General features: G+C 36.2%; 1 protein-coding gene across 8 annotated transcripts in view; it reads right to left on the reverse strand.

Moving 5' to 3' along the window:
* The window catches only part of CCDC18 (coiled-coil domain containing 18), a 181,683-nt gene that overhangs the window by 65,054 nt on the left and 94,255 nt on the right, over nucleotides 1-22,374 (reverse strand). For 3 of the 8 annotated variants that reach the window (XR_009735354.1, XM_061411166.1, XM_061411167.1), the window contains exons 27-29: nucleotides 18,694-18,894; nucleotides 7,018-7,485; nucleotides 3,227-3,281 (exon numbers count right to left, since the gene is read on the reverse strand). Coding sequence is in view for 7 of the 8 variants with exons in the window: in XM_061411166.1 (XP_061267150.1) it covers nucleotides 3,267-3,281; nucleotides 7,018-7,485; nucleotides 18,694-18,894 (684 nt within the window). In the remaining variant the exon portion in view is untranslated. Of the gene's footprint in view, nucleotides 1-3,062; nucleotides 3,282-7,017; nucleotides 7,486-18,693; nucleotides 18,895-22,374 lie in introns of those variants that run through there. The other 5 variants (XM_061411168.1, XM_061411164.1, XM_061411171.1 and 2 more) reach the window with 3 other exon arrangements.

Below are 22,374 nucleotides of genomic sequence, written 5' to 3' on the forward strand. Positions count from 1 at the left end.
TTTGAAATTTTTTTCATAAATTTGAAGGTGCATTTAAAAAAAAAATTTTTTTTGAGGCCATGACACATGGTTTGTGGGATCTTAGTTCCTTGATCAGGAATCAAACCCTGGCCCATGGCAGTGAAAAGCCTGCATCCTAACCACTGGACCACCAGGGAATTCCCTGAGGGTACATTTCTGACCATGCCTAGCAGGCCTAGATTTTACTAACTCCAAGCTGATATGCCCAATTCTTTCATCATTTTTCAAATGCATTGTCAATCAGAATAAAAGTAGCAATTCCCTACATTGTTAAGAAGATCTAGTTAAGATAATTAACGAAAGTGGCTACACTAAACAACAGACTTTCAACATAGACCAAATAGCCTTCGATTGAAAGAAGATACCATGCAGGTATCTGCATATATATTTCATAGATAGATAGGAGAAGTCAATACCTGGCTTCAAAGCAGCAAAGACTGGTTCACCTTCTGTCGGGGGGGGCTAAAGCAGATGGTGACTTGAAGCCAATGCTCATTTTCCATTCTGAAAATCCCATAGCCCTTAAAAATTATGCTAAATTTACTCTGCCTGTGCTCTGTAAATGCAACAATAAATCCTGGATGGCAATACATCTGTCTACAACACAGTTTACTGAATATCTGAATCCAACCGTTGTGACCTACTACTCAGAAAAAAGATTTCTTTCAAAAATCTTTACTACTGCTCATTTACAAAGGACTTGGCCACTAAGAGCTTGGATGGAGATGTATAACCAGATTAATGTTGTCTTTATGGCTGTTTAACACAACATCCATTCTGTAGCCCACAGATCAAGGAGCAATTTCTACTTTCAAAGAGTTATTACTTGAGAAATAAATTTTTCTAAGGCTATAGCTGAGTGATTCCTCTGATGAATCTAAGCAAAGGAAACTGAAAATCTTCCAGAAAGGATTCACTATGCTAAATGACATTAAGAACATTACTGATTCAAAATATCATTACTGAGTCAAAATATCAACATTCACAGGAATTTGGAAGAAGTTGATCCCAACCCTCTTGGATGACTTGGAAGTGTTTAAGACTTTAGTGGGGGAAGCAGCAGGAGAACTAGAATTAGAAGTGGAGCCTGAAGTATGTCAAGGCTGTATATTGTCACCTCGCTTATTTAACTTATGCAGAGTACATCATATGAAATGCCAGGCTGGATAAAGCACAAGTTGGAATTAAGATTGCTGGGAGAAATATCAATAACCTCAGATACGCAGACGACACCATCCTTATGGCAGAAAGCAAAGAACTTAATAGCCTCTTGATGAAAGTGAGAGGAGAGTGAAAAAGCTGGCTTAAAACTCAACATTCAAAAAATGAAGATCATGGCATCCAGTCCCATCATTTCATGGCAAATAGATGGGGAAACAATGGAAACAATGACAGACTTTATTTTCTTGGGCTCCAAAATCACTGCAGATGGTGACTGAAGCCATGAAATTAAAAGAAGTTTGTTCCTTGGAAGAAAAGCTATGACCAACCTAGAAAGCATATTAAAAAGCAGAGACATTACTTTGCCATCAAAGGTCTGTCTAGTCAAAGCTATGGTTTTTCCAGTAGTCATGTATGGATGTGCTGCTGCTGCTGCTAAGTCACTTCAGTCGTGTCTGACTCTGTGCCACACCATAGACAGCAGCCCACCAGGCTCCTCCGTCCCTGGGATTCTCCAGGCAAGAGTATTTGAGTGGGGTGCCATTGCCTTCTCCATGTATGGATGTGAGAGTTGGACTATAAAGAATGCTGAGTGCTGAAGAACTGATGCTTTTGAACTGTGGTATTGGAGAAGACTCTTGAGAGTCTCTTGGACTACAAGGAGATCCAACCCGTCAATCCTGAAGGAAATCAGTCTTGAATATTTATTGAAAGGACTAATGCTGAAGCTGAAGCTCCAATACTTTGGCCACCTGATGTGAAGAACTGACTCCTTGGAAATGACCCTGATGCTGAGAAAGATTGAAGGTGGGAGAAGGGGACGACAGAAGATGAAATGGTTGGATGGTATCACCGACTCTATGGACGTGAGTTTGAGCAAGCTCCAGGAGCTGGTGATGGACACAGAAGCCTGACGTGCTATAGTCCATGGGGTGGCAAAGAGTTGGACACGATTGAGCAACCTAACCGAACTGAAGTTTTGACGGAACTGCCACAATCTCAAGATGAAAGAATGGTTACTTCTTATGGATGAGCAAAGAGAGTAATTTCTTGGAATAGAACCTACTCCTGGTGAAGATGCTGTAAAGCTTGTTGAAATGACAACAAAGGACTTAGAATATTACATAAACTTAGCTGATAAAGCGGGATTTGAGAGAATTGAGTCCAGTTCTGAAAGAAGTCCTACTGTTGGTAATGTTATCAAACAGCACTGTATGTTACAGAGAATTGTTTGTTAAAGAGCAAATCAATCAATGTGACAATCTTCATTTTTGTCTTATTTCAAGAAATTGCCACAGCCACCCCCAACATTCAGCAACCACCAAGGGAGAGGCAAGATCCTTCAGCAGAAAAAAGACTATGACTTGCTGAAGGCTCAGGTAATAGTTAGCATTTTTTAGTAATAAAAGCATTTTAAAATTAAGGCATGTACATTGATTTTTTTAGACATAATGCTATACAGACTAACATACATAGTTATGTAAACATAACAAATTATGTTTCTTTACTGTGATTTAATTTCTTTACTGCTTTATTGCAATGGTCTGGAACTGAAGCTGCAATATCTCTGAGGTATGCCTGTAATATCTACTTTACAAAATTGTTATGTGGATTAAATGAGTCAACAAATATGAAGAGCTTAAAATAGTGCCTGATAAGTGGTAAACATTTAACAAAAGTTAGCCATTATTAGTACAATTATGAACCTGTGGCAGAATGAGCTCTGAATTCATATTACTTCTTTTAAAAATAAAGTATCACTAGAAAAATAAGCAAATAATATGGGAGTCTGATTGAAAATATAAGTTATTCAATGTACTTATGCATTTTAATAATGATTTCTAAGTAAAAGATAAAAGGAACATAGCAAGTTCAAACCAGAATAATGAATAAATTGAATTAATTTACACAAAAAGTATAAGTAAGCTTTTAAAAGAAAGAACTTTCTTTAAAAATCTTAAAATATAAAATTTATTTAAAAGCAATAAAATAGCAGTTTATATGAAGTAGGAACTACATATAATAAGTAAACACTACACAGTACCAAAAATTCCACTTTTCATCACATCAGTGTCTTCTTTTAACTATAAATTTTCTCCCTGGAATAATGCAAAGTAATAGATTATTATTTGAAATCATGATTTAACATTAAAAATCCACTTTAATAATCAGGGGCATAATTTAAAACAAGAGTGGAGAATATTTAGTCAATTGAAAAACAAGAATCAGAAAGTCAGTAATGGATTGCATGGATGGAAAAAGCAAATAATTCTGGTTGCGGGTGGGGTCAGGAGGGAGTGAAAGATTAAATTAAATTGATAAAGTCAATGAAAAACAGAAGAGAGAAAAAAGAGAGAAGAGAGAAAAACAGAGCAGGAAAAAAAAAGGACAGAAATGCTTGTACAAAGAAGTAGCACAGTATAGAAAAGTAGAAAAATAGAGGGAAATGTCTCAGGAGATTCTAAAACTACAGGTCAAATATTCTTGTCATATCTTGATCTTTACCTGGGCTAGGAATTTGAAAATGTTATCATGTCTCTAAGTATTTATTTGTACTCCCACTTCATCCTTTTTTTCCTTACACTTTTAATTGTTACCTAATCACTGATTTTCTCATTCTTATTTTTTATCTTACTGCATGGTATACAGACCACATTTTGAAAACTGCTTTTTTTTTTTTAAAACAAAATGGATAAACAATGCTTCTTTCAAATTCCTAATAAATTGTCAATCAGCTAATTAACTCACAACACTTCCACTGCTTTAAAGCAGGAGTTTTTAACTTGACATTTGTGTGAACTCTTGAAATTGTGTTCAAAATTGTTTGTGTGTGTAACTTTTTGTGAGTTTTTGAAGCTTTTGTCAAAACCTGAAAGCAAAATACTACTCTGCTAGAGGCTTTATTGTGAATGGAACTGACAAAATAATTAACCATTAAGAAAATCCAAGAAAGGAAACTAACAATGTGGGATCTCAGTTCCTTGACCAGGGGATAAATCCAGTAAAAGCCTGGAATCCTAACCACTAGGCTAGCCACTGTGCTTAGTCGCTCAGTCATGTCTGACTCTTTGAGACCCCATGGACTGTAACCTACCAGGCTCCTCTGCCCATGGGGATTCTCCAGGCAAGAATACTGGAGTGGGATTGCCATTTCCTCCTCTAGGGGATCTTCCCAACCCAGGGATTGAAGCCATGTCTCCCCATCGCAGGCAAATTCTTTACCATCTGAGCCACCAGGGAAGCCCTATAGGCCAACAGGGAGTTCCAAATTAAGCTCTTTTTAATCATGTAAGGAAGGATGTGGAGAAATGAATAAAAGATCCAACACTGCGACAAAGCTAGCAGAGGTGATGGCATTCCAGTTGAGCTATTTCAAATCCTGAAAGATGACGCTGTGAAAGTGCTACACTCAATATGCCAGCAAATTTGGAAAACTCAGCAGTGGCCACACGACTGGAAAAGGTCAGTTTTCATTCCAATCCCAAAGAAAGGCAATGCCAAAGAATGCTCAAACTACCGCACAATTGCACTCATCTCACACGCCAGTAAAATAATGCTTAAAATTCTCCAAGCCAGGATTCAGCTATACGTGAACAGTGAATTTCCAGATGTTCCAAGCTGGTTTTAGAAAAGGCAGAAGAACCAGAGATCAAATTGCCAACATCCGCTGGATCATAGAAAAAGCAAGAGAGTTCCAGAAAAACGTCTATTTCTGCTTTATGGACTATGCCAAAGCCTTTGACTGTGTGGATCACAATAAACTGTGAAAAATTCTGAAAGAGATAGGAATACCAGACCACCTGACCTGCCTCTTGAGAAACCTGTATGCAGGTCAGGAAGCAACAGTTAGAACTGGACATGGAAAAACAAACTAGTTCCAAATAGGAAAAGGAGGACGTCCAGGCTGTATATTGTCACCCTGCTTATTTAACTTATATGTAGAGTACATCATGACAAACGCTGGGCTGGAAGAAGCACAAGCTGGAATTAAGATTGCAAAGAGAAATATCAATAACCTCAGATATGCAGATGACACCACCCTTATGGCAGAAAGTAAAGAACAACTAAAGAGCCTCTTGATGAAAGTGAAAGAGGAGAGTGGAAAAGTTGGCTTAAAGCTCAACATTCAGAAAACTAAGATCATGGCATCCGGTCTCATCACTTCATGGCAAATAGGGGGAAACAGTGAAAACAGTGGCTGACTTTATTTTTCTGGGCTCCAGAATCACTGCAGATGGTGACTGTAGCCATGAAATTAAAAGACTCTTACTCCTTGGAAGGAAAGTTATGACCAACCTAGACAGCATATAAAAAGAAAGCAGAAACAGCATATAAAAAGAAAGCAGAAAGCATAGAAAGCAGAGACATTACTTTGCCAACAAATGGCCATCTAGTCAAGGCCATGGTTTTTCCAGTGGTCATGTATGGATGTGAGAGTTGGACTGTGAAGAAAGCTGAGTGCCGAAGAATTGATGCTTTTGAACTGTGGTGTTGGAGAAGACTCTTGAGAGTCCCTTGGACTGCAAGGAGATCCAACCAGTCCATCCTAAAGGAAATCAGTCCTGAATATTCACTGGAAGGACTGATGCTGAAGCTGAAACTCCAATACTTTGGCCACCTGATGTGAAGAACTGACTCATTTGAAAAGACCCTGATGCTGGGAAAGATTGGGGGCAGGAGGAAAATGGCATGACAGAGGATGAGATGGTTCGATGGCATCACCGACTCGATGGACATGGGTTTGGGTGGACTCCAGGAGTAGGTGATGGACTTGGAGGCCTGGCATGCTGCGGTCCATGGGGTTGCAAAGAGTCGGACACGACTGAGCAACTGAACTGAACTGAAATGAGTCTGTCTTGGATCCATTCAAAAAACACTTTTTAAACATTTTAGGCCACCAAACCTACTTTGATATGTTTGAAATGAGGAAAACGGACATTTCAAAAAAGGTGAAATTACCTGAAAGAAATCTTTATTTCTGTGTGCAAACTATAGATTAACTGCTTATAAACAATGTCAAGTAGTCTGTAATGTATGTGTAGCAGCGATAAAGTTGCCTCTTCAGTATGGTATGTTCAAGAAATAATGGAAGTAGAAAAATCATGTGAATGCGATATTCTGAGTCACTATGGAAGCCTATGACCAAAACAAAAGGCTACCTGAATAATCTTTACTAGAATGGTTTCCAGGAAGTCTAGGAACACAACTAATTTTAGCACTCCAAAAAACATTCTCCAGTACTCTGGAGTTCAAAATACTTTCCTAATATGAGGTAGAGTTGGTCTTTAATCAAGTATGGCTGCTGCTGCTGCTAAGTCACTTTAGTCATGTCCGACTCTGTGTGACCCCATAGACGGCAGCCCACCAGGCTCCCCCATCCCTGGGATTCTCCAGGCAAGAACACTGGAGTGGGTTGCCATTTCCTTCTCCAATGCATGAAAGTGAAAAGTGAAAGTCAAGTCGCTCAGTCGTGTCTGACCCTCAGCGACCCCATGGACTGCAGCCTTCCAGGCTCCTCCGTCCATGGGATTTTCCAGGCAAGAGTACTGGAGTGGGGTGCCATTGCCTTCTCCGAATCAAGTATTCGGAGATTCTACTTAATCAAATATTAGCCTATTTTAACAAAAATTAATTTTCAAAGCTAAATTTTCAACTCTACTTGTCTAGGTAAAAGCATTCTGAACTTACAAGGAGTTTTTTCATACTTTCAATAATTGTGCACATCACCTAATGACATGAGTATTTTATTTAAATGTATACATTTTTTCCTTAAAAAAAGAAAATGATCCTCATTGGAGACAAATTATTGTAACTTCTAATGTATGAAATACATACCTGAGTTGAACCAGCACCTGTTTGCATAGAAGATTTTTTTAATAGTCGCACTTCTTTGTTTATGTATCTTAGCATTCCACTCAGAGTACTGAAGTCGTTATTCTCAGAATTATCATCATTGAGGTCATATGTGAGAGGTTTAAATGAGTCTGACTGGGTATAAGGTAGATCTCTCTGGTTTTCTTCTAATGTTGAAGGTTGTTCCAATTGCATTTTTTTTAAGTCCTGTAGTAATTCTTCAGAAAGATCTTCATCACTATGAGTTCTGAAACTAAGATCACTGGCGCTAATAGAGCGACGTAGTTTCCTACACTTGAAAAAAGCTGTGTGAGAATGCTTAGCTAATTTTGAATCTTGAATATCAGGTGTGATTTCTACTGGAGATGTAAATGGGGCTGGTAGAAATTTGATGTCTTCTGCCCTTTCATGTCCAGAAATTTTGGCTTGTAATCTGGTTAATTCTGATTCCTATAGAAAAATTGGTACATAGTAGGTGCTGATTACATATCTGTTAAATAAATGAATTACTTAGAAAATCATAGACTTAGAAGGCATCTAAGTTAAACTTGGCTCTAGTACAGTACAGAATTCTTTTTATAACAACTCATGTGGGTTGTTGGAGAAGGCAATGGCACCCCTCTCCAGTACTCTTGCCTGGAAAATCCCATGGACAGAGGAGCCTGGTATGCTGCAGTCCATGGGGTTGCTGAGAGTCGGACACGACTGAGTGACTTCACTTTCACTTTTCTCTTTTCACGCACTGGAGAAGGAAATGGCAACCCACTCCAGTATTCTCGCCTGGAGAATCCCAGGGACAACGGAGCCTGGTGGGCTGCCCTCTATGGGGTCGAACAGAGTCGGACATGACTGAAGCGACTTAGCGTAGCATAGCATAGCATAGCATAGCATAGCATAGCATAGCATGTGGGTTGTTAACTATGTTAAAACTACATAGTTAAAACTATGTTAAAACCCTTCATTTTGGGACAATTGAACTCCGGGAGTTGGTGATGGACAGGGAGGCCTGGCGTGCTGCGATTCATGGGGTCGAAAAGAGTCGGACATGACTGAGCGACTGATCTGATCTGATCTAGTCATTAGCATTATGTTTAAACTATATAAGGAACTCCATGAAAACTGTATGTTCCTTATAGAATTTTTCTTAGTATTGATGACAATATAAATTTCTATTAAAGACTGAAAACTTACATATAAATTTTTTTTGCAAAAGTATAAAAAGGTACACAATCATTTGTCAATCTAACATATATACACACAAAAAATAACATCCTTCAGAATTTGTAATAGGAAATAAATGCATATTAGCTACTTTGCTGTATATGTCATCATCACAAGAAATCTTTACTAGTAAATTTTTAAAACCTTTAAATAATTAATAATGTTTAATAAATCAATCCTTATTAAATAAACTTTTCATTTCTGTTTTTCCATGTCCGTCATTTGTGTCCTGTGACCTAACTCTGGGATCCCAAGAATTGAGACTGTATATACTGAAAAGCGATCAAGTCAAAAAAATAAAGGGAGGACATTTTAATTTCAAAAGTTATATAATATGTATAATAGTCCCCTATTCAAATACATTCTCCTTTTCTTACAGGTATCCATAAGATGCATATTTCTAAACCAGTCACTTTTAAACTGATAGTTTCCATTCTTTCTAAAAATACTATGCTTATAGCTAAAACTGTCATAACCACAGTGTGCATTACAAAATTCATATTTCACTTCTGCTGTCTTTATACCTCTTTATTCTAGGCAAACTTGATTTATAAGTGGCATAAGTGCCAATTTTTTCAAGCAAATTTTGTATTCACATTGTTATAACCACAATTATTTAATGAAATAACTATAAAGTTCACATATATAAGGTCATGTGCAGTTTAAGTTTCTTTTAAACTTCTGTGTGTTATTCAGTCACACTAAGAAATGTGGTATCTCAGATAAGTAGGATTCCATTTAACTTAGAGTTCAACACCTAACTTTTATGAAGAAATGTAGTAAACCAAATATATTAAACATAATTCACCTTTTTCTTAAGACTCAAAGCAGCTCATTGTTGTGATCCTTACTGTAGTAGGCCATAATACACTGATGTTTTATGGCCTTCAGAAGACACACTCAAATACTAGGGTACTTTTTAGGCTATTAAACTGAAAAGATCAGTTGCCTCAGTGTTCTTTCTTCTCTTCTCCCTCACTTCTGTTCCTGTTCTCTGTCATTTACTGCTGCTTTCAGTGAATAGCTTTCCACTATTTATAGTTACTTCTAATTGTTACATTTATGCCAGCTTCTGCTCTTTTCTTAGTTTTTCTTTTTTCTCTCTCCAAACTAGACCTTAGAGCCAGCTAAAATTGACTTCGAGAGCTATTGTCAGAAAACAAAGAAAAAAAAAAGAAGAAAACAAAGAAACTCTACTTTTTGCCTGCTATCCTGGCTAATCATGGTACATGTTCTAAGATCTATGTATCTATAGTTCATTTAAGAATTGCTGCTATTCTGAGACTATTTTGACAACTTTCTAAGTAGCTGAATTTACACACTGCTGAATAATTGATAAGTGCAATCCACTGTATTTATCTCATTGGTAATATCTAACAAGTGAGCAGAGATTACTACTAACAAGTGACAGAGATATACTATGCAGAATCTTTAAAATTTCTAGATTGAATTTTTTGCAATGACGTTTTATAATTTTGTATAAATGTTATAAATCCCCAGAACACTAAGTATATTACTATTTCAATAAAAGTATAGAGGGTTCACCTGAAACATAATTCTGGATTCTGTTTATTCAACTTTCCTATAGTACTATGAATATCAAGCATTAAAAACAAAAAATCATGTATTTGGCTGCACTGGGTCTTAGTTGCCGCACATCGGATCTTTAGTTGCAGCATGAGAACTCAGTTGTGGTATGTGGGATCTAGTTTCCTGACCAGAGACAGAACCAAGGCCCTAAGCGCTGGGAGTGCAGAGTCTTAGCAACTGGACCACCAGGTAAGTCAATATCAAGCATTTTATAAAAGGAATTTAAGTGCTTAGCATAATAATACAAGTATTTCCATAGTAATAATTGAGTTTCTTTGCTTTTCAATAACTTCCATTTTACTATAAAATCATTTATTGCTTCACAACTATCAGTGGGGTTGGTCTTTTTTAAGGTCTTCGCTGACAATGTTAATCATACATATCGGCAATTTGAACTAATATTAAATTATTCCTATGCATCAATACTGATATTAATTCCAAATTCAATAATAAACTGCCATGATCAATAAGGGTGAATAACTACCAAGAGTCTATCTGAAAAATCACATATGTACTCAAAACCAGTAAAAATATTTTTTTAATATAATCTTGCATTTTCTAATGATAGTGATGATGATCCAGGATCTCAGGTAAACAATGAAGAAGATGTAAGAAATGTTTACCAAAGGTATAGAAGAACTAAGGACAAACAAGCAGAGATGAAAAATGCACTAGAAGGAAACAACAAGAGACAGAAGAACAGGTAAGTGACCTGGAAGACAGAATGGTGATTGCCACAAAACAGAAGCCACAAAACAGAATATAAAAAAAAGAATGAAAAAAAAAAAGAAAAAAAAATGTAGACAGTCTAAGTTAATGCACCAACATTTGCATTATAGCGGTCCCAGAAAAAGACAGAGAAGGGACCCAAGAAAATATCTGGAGATAACAGCTGAAAACTTCCTCAATATGGGAAAAGAAATCATCAACCAAGTCCAGGAAATGCAGAGTCCCAGGCAAAATAAACTCAAGAAGAAACACACCGAGACACACAATAATTGATAAAATTAAAGACAAAGATAAAATATTAAAAGCAATAAGGGAAAAATGACAAATAATACTCAAGGGAACTCCCATCAGGTTATCAGCTGATTTCTCAACAGAAACTCTCCGAGCCAGAAGGGAATGGCATGATACATTAAAAGCGATGAAAGGGAAGAAGCTACAACTGAGAATAATCTATCCAGCAAGACTCTCATTCAGATTTGATGGAGAAATCCAAAATTTTCCAGACAAGCAAAATTAAAAGAATTCAGCATCACCAAAACAACTTTACAACAAATACTAAAGGAACTTCTCTAGGCAGGAAACACAAAAGAAAAGATCTACAAAAAATAAACCCCAAACAATTAAGAAAATGGTAATAGGCCATATGTAAAATAGGTAGCCAACAGGAATTTGTTGTATGGCTCAGGAAACTCAAACAGGGACTCTGTATCAACCTAGAGAGGTGGGATGGGGAGGGAGACAAGAAGGAGGTTCAAAGGGACGGGACATATTTATACCTATGGCAGATTCATGTTGAGGTTTGACAGAAAACAAAATTCTTTAAAGCAACTATCCTTCAATAAAAAAATTAATTGAAAAAAAGAAAATGGTAATAGGATCATGTGCTGTGCTGTGCTTAGTTGTTCAGATTCTTTGTGACCCCATGGACTGTAGCCCGCCAGGCTCCTTTGTCCATGGGGATTCTCCAGACAAGAATACTGGAATGGGTTGCCATGCTCTCCTCCAGGGGATCTTCCCAATCCAGGGATTGAACCTGGGTCACCTACATTACAGGTGGATCCTTTATCTGAGCCACCAGGGAAGCCCAACAGGATCATAGGATCATACATAGTGATAATTACCTTAACTATAAATGGATTAAATGCACCAATCAAAAGACATAGACTGGATGGGCAGATGAGAGCATATGCACATATACACTGCCACTTACCGTATTACTCTATGCCCAAAACTGTATGTAATTATTTCATATTGTGAGGTTCATTATGTTTCCATTATGGTTTGCAACTGTGATTATTTTTTATTTTTTGTCTGGCTATTGACTATGAAAACTGATAAACATCTTTCAGTATTATGATTATATAATTACTATTTTCTTAATATCATTGTATCATGATTGGTCAACAGAAAAGAGCAGAATTCTATATCACTAAAATTACCATTTAACAGAAAAACCTGTATTCACTTTTTTTTTTTTGGTGCTCAGCTTTCTTTATTTTATTTTTATTTTTTTTTAAATTTTTTATTTTTAAACCTTACATAATTGTATTAATTTTGCCAAATATCAAAATGAATCCACCACAGGTATACATGTGTTCCCCATCCTGAACCCTCTTCCCTCCTCCCTCCCCATACCATCCCTCTGGGTCGTCCCAGTGCACCAGCCCCAAGCATCCAGCATCGTGCATTGAACCTGGACTTGGACATGGAAGCAACCTAGATGTCCATCAGCAGATGAATGGATAAGAAAGCTATGGTACATATACACAATGGAGTATTACTCAGCCATTAAAAAGAATACATTTGAATCAGTTCTAATGAGGTGGATGAAACTGGAGCCTATTATACAGAGTGAAGTAAGCCAGAAGGAAAAACACCAATACAGTATACTAACGCATATATATGGAATTTAGAAACATGGTAACGATAACCCTGTATACGAGACAGCAAAAGAGACACTGATGTATAGAACAGGCTTATGGACTCTGTGGGAGAGGGAGAGGGTGGGAAGATTTGGGAGAATGGCATTGAAACATGTGAAATGTCATGTATGAAACGAGATGCCAGTCCAGGTTCAATGTATTCACTTTTTAAAATTCAGATGCACAACAGAATTATCTTGGAATTTTTTGAAAAATAAAAATGCCCAGGTATTGCTACTCTTCTCCAAAGTGCCAAATGTATTTCTAGTGAACAGCCATGTTTAAAAACAACTGAACTATATGATGATCTTTTACTTTTATCTAGTTTGATTCATGTTTTCTATTTCATAGTCAATGCTCCCATTTCATTTAGCTTATGTTTTCCAATTTCTCTCTTTTTTGTTGTTGTTTCTCAAGACATTTCAAGTGTAGTAGAAAGGCTTTTGTAACATATATATATAGTATGTATAATATATGTATTTTATAAAAATTGTGAATTTTTGCCTAGCTAAATTTATGACACTTTGATTCTACTTGTTTGGCTTAGTATGAACAGAATGCTAGAGTTCTAATTTATATTCACTCAAATTTTGATATAGTGTCATGTATTTTGGCATCTAGTATTACTGGTAAAAGTCCAGAAAATGTATTATCTTAGTGATTTAAAAAGAAAATTTGAATAAGGCTTGAAACTTCTAATCCAATTCTGAGAATATAAAGAAATACTATGTTATTTAAAAAACACAGGAAATTAACAAGTGATACAGTATTATTAACTAAAGTACAGATGATGTTCAAATCTCACAGAATTTTATGCTGCCCATTATTTGTTTTCATACCTCATTCAAGACTCCACATTGTATTTAATTGCATCGAGGCGCTTCAGCTGCATGCAATAAATGCTGGTAAATTCTCTTTTCATTTTCATTCAATTACAAATATTTTCTAATTTTCCTTGTTATGGCTTCTTAGATACAACCATCATTTAAAAGTTGACATTAAACTTCCAAATACATGGGATTTTTTTTTTACAGTACCTTTAACATTAATTTCTCATTTTTATATTAATTTCTCATTAAATGCTTTCTCCTCTGCAATTACCCTCTGTTTTTTTTCAGTCTAACTTTATTGAGGCTTTTTTTTTTTTCAATTGAGGCTTTTGATGGCTAAGTTGAAGCTCTCTCTTGGCAAATGTCACATTGCACTTGAAAAGATATGGGTTATTTTCAAATATCTCTTGATATTGATTTCTAACATAATATCACAGTGATAACAGAACTGACTCTATGATTTCAATACCTTTAGACCATGAAATTTTTGAACCTTGTTTTATGTCTTTGGATATGTTTTAGTGTCTCCTAGTTTACAATCTATGGGAACTTGAATATAACTTGTATCCTACTCATGTGTGAAAATGTATAAATCTTAATTATGTTGAATTGGTACACAGAGCTTTTCAGGTCTACTATATCCTTCTTCTCTGTATACTCATTCTATTAATTTTTGAGAGTTTGATATTGAAACTCTTAATTTATCTACTTAAAAAATTGTAATATATAGTATAACTATATGTAATCTTGTTCTGTATTTTCCAAGTCTCCTGTAAATGTATAAATCTTAATTATGTTGAATTGGTACACAGAGCTTTTCAGGTCTACTATATCCTTCTTCTCTGTATACTCATTCTATTAATTTTTGAGAGTTTGATATTGAAATCTTAATTTATCTACTTAAAAAATTGTAATATATAGTATAACTATATGTAATCTTGTTCTGTATTTTCCAAGTCTCCTGTAAATGAGTTATCATACTTTTATAACTAAAAAAAAAATTTTAAAACCCTCTAAAGTAAACATCATGATTCAACTGGCCAGGTCAAGATGGCAATATAGGCTCCTTTCATATCTCCTTCCATGTACAAATGATGAAATCTACAACTGTACAAGGAACAATTCCCTTTGAAAAAACTAGCTGAGAAACATCTACACACTGGGTGAATGAGAAAGTCCACATCAAAACTAACAGGAAAGCTGAACTTCACTTTTGCCATAAAGGCCATGCCAAGAACCGGCTATACAATGGGAAGAACATCTGGCTTTCAGTTTCTTCCTTAAGAGTAAAGGGCTTGGATCCCACATGTAGTGTTCCAACTTTTAAGACTTCCATGTAAGCAATGGGTTTTCAAAACATTTAGCTGTGAAAGCCAATGGGGCCTGCGTCCGAGACCCACAAGATTATAGCAAACAAAGAAGCAGTTCTTAACAGGCTTGCAAGGATGTACCATGGTTAACATCATAGAATTCAGTACAGAAGAAGCAAGCAAGAAAATGTCCATCTCCCAGATTTTCTCCAAAATAGGTCTATTTTCATACTTTAAAAGTTTCTGTGCAAAGGTCAGGCTTCTATTTTAGCATGCATCTGGGGTACCTGTGGTGCTGGAGAAGACTCTTGAGAGTTCCTTGGAAAGCAAGGAGATCAAGTCAGTCAATATTGAAGGAAATCAACCTTGAATACTCTTTGGAAGGACTGATGCTGAAGCTCCAATACCTTGGTCACCTGATGTGAACAGCTGACTCACTGAAAAAGACCCTGATGCTGGGAAAGAGTGAAGGCAGGAGAAGAGGGTGACACAAGATGAGATAGTTGGATAGCATCACTGATTCAATGGACATGAACTTGGGCAAACTCTGGGAGATGATGGGGGACAGGGAAGCCAGGTGTGCTGCACTCCATGGGGTCACAAACAGACCCGACTTGGTTACTGAACAACAAACAACAAGGGGCACCTGAAAGACCGGGGAAGCCAGAAGACACTTTCTCTACCTTCTCCCTCAAGCCTGTTCCAAATTACAAGTGTCTCCCTGGACTTTATGCCAGAAGGTTAACAAGGGACAAAGAAGGTCACTATATAATGCTAAAGGAATCAATCTAAGAAAAGAATAACATTTGTATATATTTTGCACCTAAAAAACACAGGAACACCCAAATATATAAAGTAAGTATTGACAGACCAGAGGGAGAAAGAGATAAGCATATAGGGGACTTCAATACCCTAGTTTCATCAATAGATAGATCATCCATACAAAAAATCATTATGAAAACATTGGACTTGAACTGTAAGTTAGACCAAATGGACTTAACAGTTACAGAATATTTCATCCAATACAGGGCAGGAGTGTACATATTCTTCTCAAGTTAATATGGAACATTCTCCAGGATGGATCATCTGTTAAGTCATAAAACAAGTCTTAATAAATTTAGGAAGATTAACAAAACAAAAACAAATTTAGGAAGATTAAAATCCTATAAAGCATCTTCCAACCACAATGGTAGAAAACCAGAAATTGATTACAAGAATAAAACTGGAAAACCCACAATTACGTGGAGATTAAACAACATGCGATGTAACTACCAATGTGTCAAAGAATAAATCAAGAGAAAAATAAAAAATTATTTTCAGACAAATTAAAATAGAAATATAGTAAACCAAAACTTATGGGACATAGCAAAAGCAGATGCAAGTGGGAAATTTATAGTGGTAAACACTGTATTTATATAGTAAGAAACAAGAAAGACATCAATAAAACAACCTAAATTTCTACCTTAAAGAAATAGAAAAGGAAGAACAAACTAAGCCCAAAGTTAGGTGAATGAATGAAATAAAGATCAGAGTGGAAATAAATTAAAGATAGACTAAAAAGACAATATAAAAGATTAATGAAACTAATAGCTGAGTTCTTAAAAAAGATAAACACAATAGACAAACCATTAGCAAGGCTTAATAAGAGAAAAAGAGAGAGAACTTAAATAAAATCAGAAATGAAAGAGATGTTACAACTTGATACCAAAGAGATAAGGGATCATAAGGGACTACTATGAACAATTACACACTAACAAATTGGTCAGCCAAGAAAAAAACAGATAAGTCTTACAACCCACCAAGACCAAATAATGAAGAAATATAAAGTGAGATCTCAATAGACCAATTACCAGTAAGGAGACTGAATCAGTAATAATAATTTTAAAAAACCTCCCAAAACTGATTCACTTTGCTGTACATCAGAAACTAAAACACTGTAAAACAATATATTCCAGTATCAATAAAAAGTATTTTAAAATAAATAAATATTTAAAAGAAGTAACAGCAAACTGAATTCAACAATGCATTAAAAGAATCATATACCATGATCACGTGAGAGATTAGTTCCAGGGACGTAAGAATGGTTCATCATCTGCAAATTAATGTGATACCACATTAATAAAAAGAAGATAAAAATTATATGATCATCTCAATAGATGGAGAAAAGCATTTGACAAAATTCAATATTCATTTATGATGAAAATGCACAATGCAACAAGTGGGTACAGGGGGAATGTACACCAAGATAATAAAGGTTATATATAACAAGTCCACAGTTAACATAACCCTAAACAGTGAAAAACTGAAAGCATTTCCTTTAACATCAGGAACAAGACAAGGAGGCTCTATCAAAATTTCAACAGTATTTTTCACAGATATAGAACAAGCTATCATAAAATTTGAATGGAACCACAAAAGACCCTAAATAGTTAAAGCAATTTTAAGAAATAACAAAGTTGGAAACATCATATTTCCTGATTTCAAACCATATTACAAAGCTATAGTAACAATAATAAAAACACTATGGTACACAGTAGTATAGAAATGGACACACAGATAAATGGAACAAAATAGATAGCCCAGAAATAAACCTATGCATGTATAGCCAGTTAATTTATGACAAAGGAACTAAGAACATACAATCGGGAAAGAATAATTATCTTCAATGAATCATGCTGGGAAAACCAGACAGCCAGATGCAAAAGAATGAAACTGGACCCCAGTCCTACACCATACACAAAAATCAACTGAAACTGAGAGTGAAGAAAAAATAGAGAGTAAGCATCTTGATATTGGGCATAGCAATGATTTTTTGGATTTGATAACAAAAGTAGAGGCAACAAAAGCAAAAATAAAAAAGAGGGACTATACAAACTAAAAAGTTCTTGCACAGCAATGGAAACCAGTAAAAAGGCAACATACAAAATGGGAGAAAATGTTTGCCAATCATTTATCTGATAAGGAGTTAATATCTAAACTACATAAAGAACTCATATAATTTAATAGCAAAGAAACAAACCATTCAGTTCTTAAAAAGGTAGAGGAATTGAATATACACTTTTTTGAAGAAGATATACAAAGGGCCAATAAGTACATGAAAAGGTACTCAATATCACTAATCTTCTGGGAAATGCATATCAACATCAAATGGGATATCACCTTACACCCACCAGAATGGCTATCAATAGAAAGACAAGAAATGAGTGTTGGCAAGGGTATGTAGAAAAGAGAGACCATGTTTACTGTTGGTAGGCAAGCTACCTAGTACAAGCACTAAGGGAAACAGCGTGGAGATTCTTCCGAAAATGAAAAATAGTCTCATATGACCCAGCAACACCACTTCTGGGTATATATTCAAAGGGAATGAAAACAGGTTATTAAATGCACTCCTGTGTTCATTGCAACATTATTCACAATTAGCTCAGATAAGGAAAAAAGTACCCATTGATGAATGGATAAAGAAGATGTGGTAAATACTTATATATAATGGAATGTACAATATGCCCTTTGGAACAACATCAATGGACCTTTAGGGCATTACACTAAGTGAAATAAAACAGAGAAAGACAAATACTGCATGATATTACTTGAATGTGGAATCTCAAAAAAAAAAAAAAAATCCAAACTCATAGAAATAGCAGGAGAGTGGTTGCCAGAGACTAGGAGATTGGGAGGTGAGCAAAATAGGTTGCTCAAAGGGTACAGCTTTTCAGATATAAGATGACTGAGGGTTTAATGTATAATATGATGACTATAGTTGATAAAACCAGTGTATAAATGAAACTTGCTGAAAAAGTAGAACTTAAATGTTCTCACCAAAAAAAAGTTTTTTTTAAAGTTCATGTTTGATCATAATTATTTCTCTTAAGGCAATATGATACATTCCTTATTAATAATCTCCAAATTCAGTATCTTCTAAATAAAGGGCCTTTTATTCAAAGGTCAATTTTTGGTTATTAAGTGTTCTACAAACTCCAGGAATTCTGATTATGGGGAAATCAGTCATAAATTTACTTCACTATAGTTCTGCTTTATGTATTTTATATGTTCACTTACCTTAATAAGTAATGCTTCATTTGTAGCTTCAATTACTTCATTCCTATCTTGGACTTGCTGATGCAAACTGCTTACAGTGTCCTGAGCTTCTTCTAATTCTAGTTTTGCTTTCTCTAATTGTTCATTTAGTTGCTGAACAGAAGTCTTTTGAGAATCAACAGAAATCTTCCACTTTGCATGGTTTTCCTGATGTGAAATCATCTACACAGCCCCCAAATTGAAAAGGAATGGAAGAAAGAAAATAGGATGAAGTTGGTTTCAATAACATTCTAATACTTTCCATTTCCCCTTGAAATAAAAGCAAATTGTTTATAGTTACAAATATGATTTCTCAACAAACAACATATTAGAGGGAAAATAGTCTTAAATTTACTTAAGAACAGTTAACTAAGTACAATGGACTACTTTTGGATACTGATTTGAAGAAATCAGCTATAAAGACCTTTATGAGGAAGACATAATCCAGATAACCACGACAGTGTGATCACTCACCTAGAGCCAGACATCCTGGAGAGTGAAGTTAAGTGGGCTTTCATGAGGTCGCTAAGAGTCGGACACGACTGAGTGACTTCACTTTCACTTTTCACTTTCATGCATTGGAGAAGGAAATCTGAACAATGACTACATGTTTGATGATATCAAGGAATTATAATCAAATTATAAGTATGAAAATGGCATTGTGGTTATATTTTTTAAATAGTTCTTATCTTTCAGATATATTTATTGAAATGCTTATTGATGAAACAATCATGTTTTGGATTTCCATCCCTCAAAATTACAGGATATGTGAGAGAGGGAAAAAAGAGAAATGAGAGAGGTTAAAGATATGGTGATCATACTTCCCAGTTTACCTACAATCGTCTAGGTTTTATGTCTGGTATTCTGGTGTAATTAATAACAGCACTCTTCTTCATTCTCAAATTTCCTTTTATATAAAATAAATAGTCAACATTCTTACAAATTAAGTAAAATTGGCCATGAGCGGGCTTCTTGGTAAAGAATCTGCCTGCAATGCAGGACACCCTGGTTCAACTCCTGGGTCAGGAAGATCCCCTGGAGGAGGAAATGGCAACCCACTCCAGTGTTTTTGCCTGGAGAATCCCATGGACAGAGGAGCCTGGCATGCTACATACAGTCCATGGGGTTGCAAGACTCAGCCATGAGTTGAAAATTATTGAAGCTGAGCAATACATAGGAAAGAAATAAGGGAAAACAACAGAATGGGAAAGACTAGAGATCTCTTCAAGAAAATCTGAGATACCAAGGTAACCTTTTTCATGTAAAGATAGGCACAATAAAGGACAGAAACAGTATGGACTAAACAGAAGCAGAAGATATTAAGAGACGCAAGAATACAGAAGAACTATACAAAAAAGATGATAAGACAACGCGATGGTTGGATGGCATCACTGACTCAATGGACATGAGTTTGAGCAAGCTCTGGGAGACGGTGAAGACACGGAAGTCTGGCATGCTGCAGTCCATGAGGATGCAGAGTCAGACACGACTGAGAGACTGAACAACAACAAATACAAAAAAGAACTTAATGATCCAGATAACCACGACAGTGTGATCACTCACCTACAGACAGACATCCTGGAGAGTGAAGTTAAGTGGGTTTTCATGAGGTCGCTAAGAGTCGGACACGACTGAGCGACTTCACTTTCACTTTTCACTTTCATGCATTGGAGAAGGAAATGGCAACCCACTCCAGTGTTCTTGCCTGGAGAATCCCAGGAACAGAGGAGCCTGGTAGGAGGCCATCTATGGGGTCGCACAGAGTCGGACACGACTGAAGTGACTTGGCGGCAGCAGCAGCAGCAGGAAGCATCAAGACAAACAAAGCTAGTGGAGGTGATGAAATTCCACTAAACTATTTCAAAACCTAAAAGAGATGCTGTGAAAGTGCTGAACTCAATATGCCAGCAAATTTGGAAAACTCAGCAGTGGCCATAATATTGAATAAGGTCAGTTTCCATTCCAATCCAAAAGAAAGGCAATGTCAGAGAATGTTCAAACTACTGTACAATTATGCTCATTTCACATGAGAGCAAGGTAATGCTAAAAATCCTTCAAGCTAGGTTTCAACAGTACATGCACCAAGAACTTCCAGATGTACAAGCTGGATTTAGAAAAGGCAATCAGAGATCAAATTGCCAATATCCATTGGATCACAGAAAAAGCAAGGGAATTCCAGAAAAACATTTCCTTCTGCTTCATTGACTATGAAAAAGCCTTTGACTATGTAGATCACAACAAACTGGAAAATTCTTAAAGAGATGGGAATATCAGACCACCTTACCTGCCTCCTATGAAACCTGTATGCAGGTCAAGAAGCAACTGTTAGAACCAGACATGGAACAATGGACTGGTTCCAAATCAGGAAAAGAGTACGTCAAGGCTGTATACTGTCACCCTGCTTATTTAACTTATATGCAGAATACATCATGCAAAATGCCGGGCTGGATGAATCACAAGTTGGAATCAAGAATGCTAGGAGAAATATCAATAACCTTAGATATGCAGATGATACCACCCTTATGGCAGAAAGCAGAGAGGAATTGAAGAGCCTCTTGATGAAAGCTAGCTTAAAACTCAACATTCAAAAAATGAAAATCATGGCATCTGGTTGCATCACTTCATGGATAGTAGATGGGGAAACAATGGAAAGAGTGAAAAACTTTATTTTCTTGGGCTCAAAAATCACTGTTGATGGTGACTGCAGCCATTAAATTAAAAGACACTTGCTCTTTGGAAGAAAAGCTATGACAAATCTAGATATAGTATTAAAAAGCAGAGACATTTTGTTGCCTACAAAGGTCTGCATAGTCAGAGCTTGGTTTTTCCAGTAGTCATGTATGGATGTGAGAGCTGGACAATAAAAAAGGCTTGAGCAGCAAAGATTTGATATCCTTGAACTGTGATGCTGGAGAAAACTCTCGAGAGTCCCTTGGACAACAAGGAGATCAAACCAGTCAATCCTGGAGGAAATCAACCCTGTATATACATTGGAAGGACTGATGTTCAAACAGAAACTCCAATACTTTGGCCACCTGATGCAAAGAGCCCACTCATTGGAAATGACCCTGATGCTGGGAAAGATTGAAGGCAGGAGGAGAAGGGGACGACAGAGGAGGAGAAGAGGACGACAGAGGATGAGATGGTTGGATGGCGTCACCAACTCAACGGACATGGGTTTGAGCAAATGCTGGGAGATGGTGAAGGACAGGGAAGCGTGGTGTGCTACAGTCCATGGAGTAGCAGAGTAGGACATGACTGAGCAACTGAACAACAATAACAATATATAGGAAAATTTATACCATTCTACTTCTGATTATGTTAAAAATTTTCCATAATAAAGTTTTTAAAAATCTCATTTTATTGAGAAAATCAGCTTTGCAATTGAGTTTCCTGACAATTCTAAAACCTGTATTTTAAAAATTAGTTAACAATTATCAATCCCTTTTCCTATTTAATAACATACTTTCATTTTATATTCAAACAACATCAGATCAGATCAGATCAGTCGCTCAGTCGTGTCTGACTCTTTGTGACCCCATGAATCGCAGCACGCCAGGCCTCCCTGTCCATCACCAACTCCCGGAGTTCACTGAGACTCACGTCCATCGAGTCAGTGATGCCATCCAGCCATCTCATCCTCCTGTCGTCCCCTTCTCCTTT

The sequence above is a fragment of the Bos javanicus genome, chromosome 3 (genome assembly GCF_032452875.1).
Source record: "Bos javanicus breed banteng chromosome 3, ARS-OSU_banteng_1.0, whole genome shotgun sequence".
NCBI lineage: Eukaryota > Metazoa > Chordata > Mammalia > Artiodactyla > Bovidae > Bos > Bos javanicus.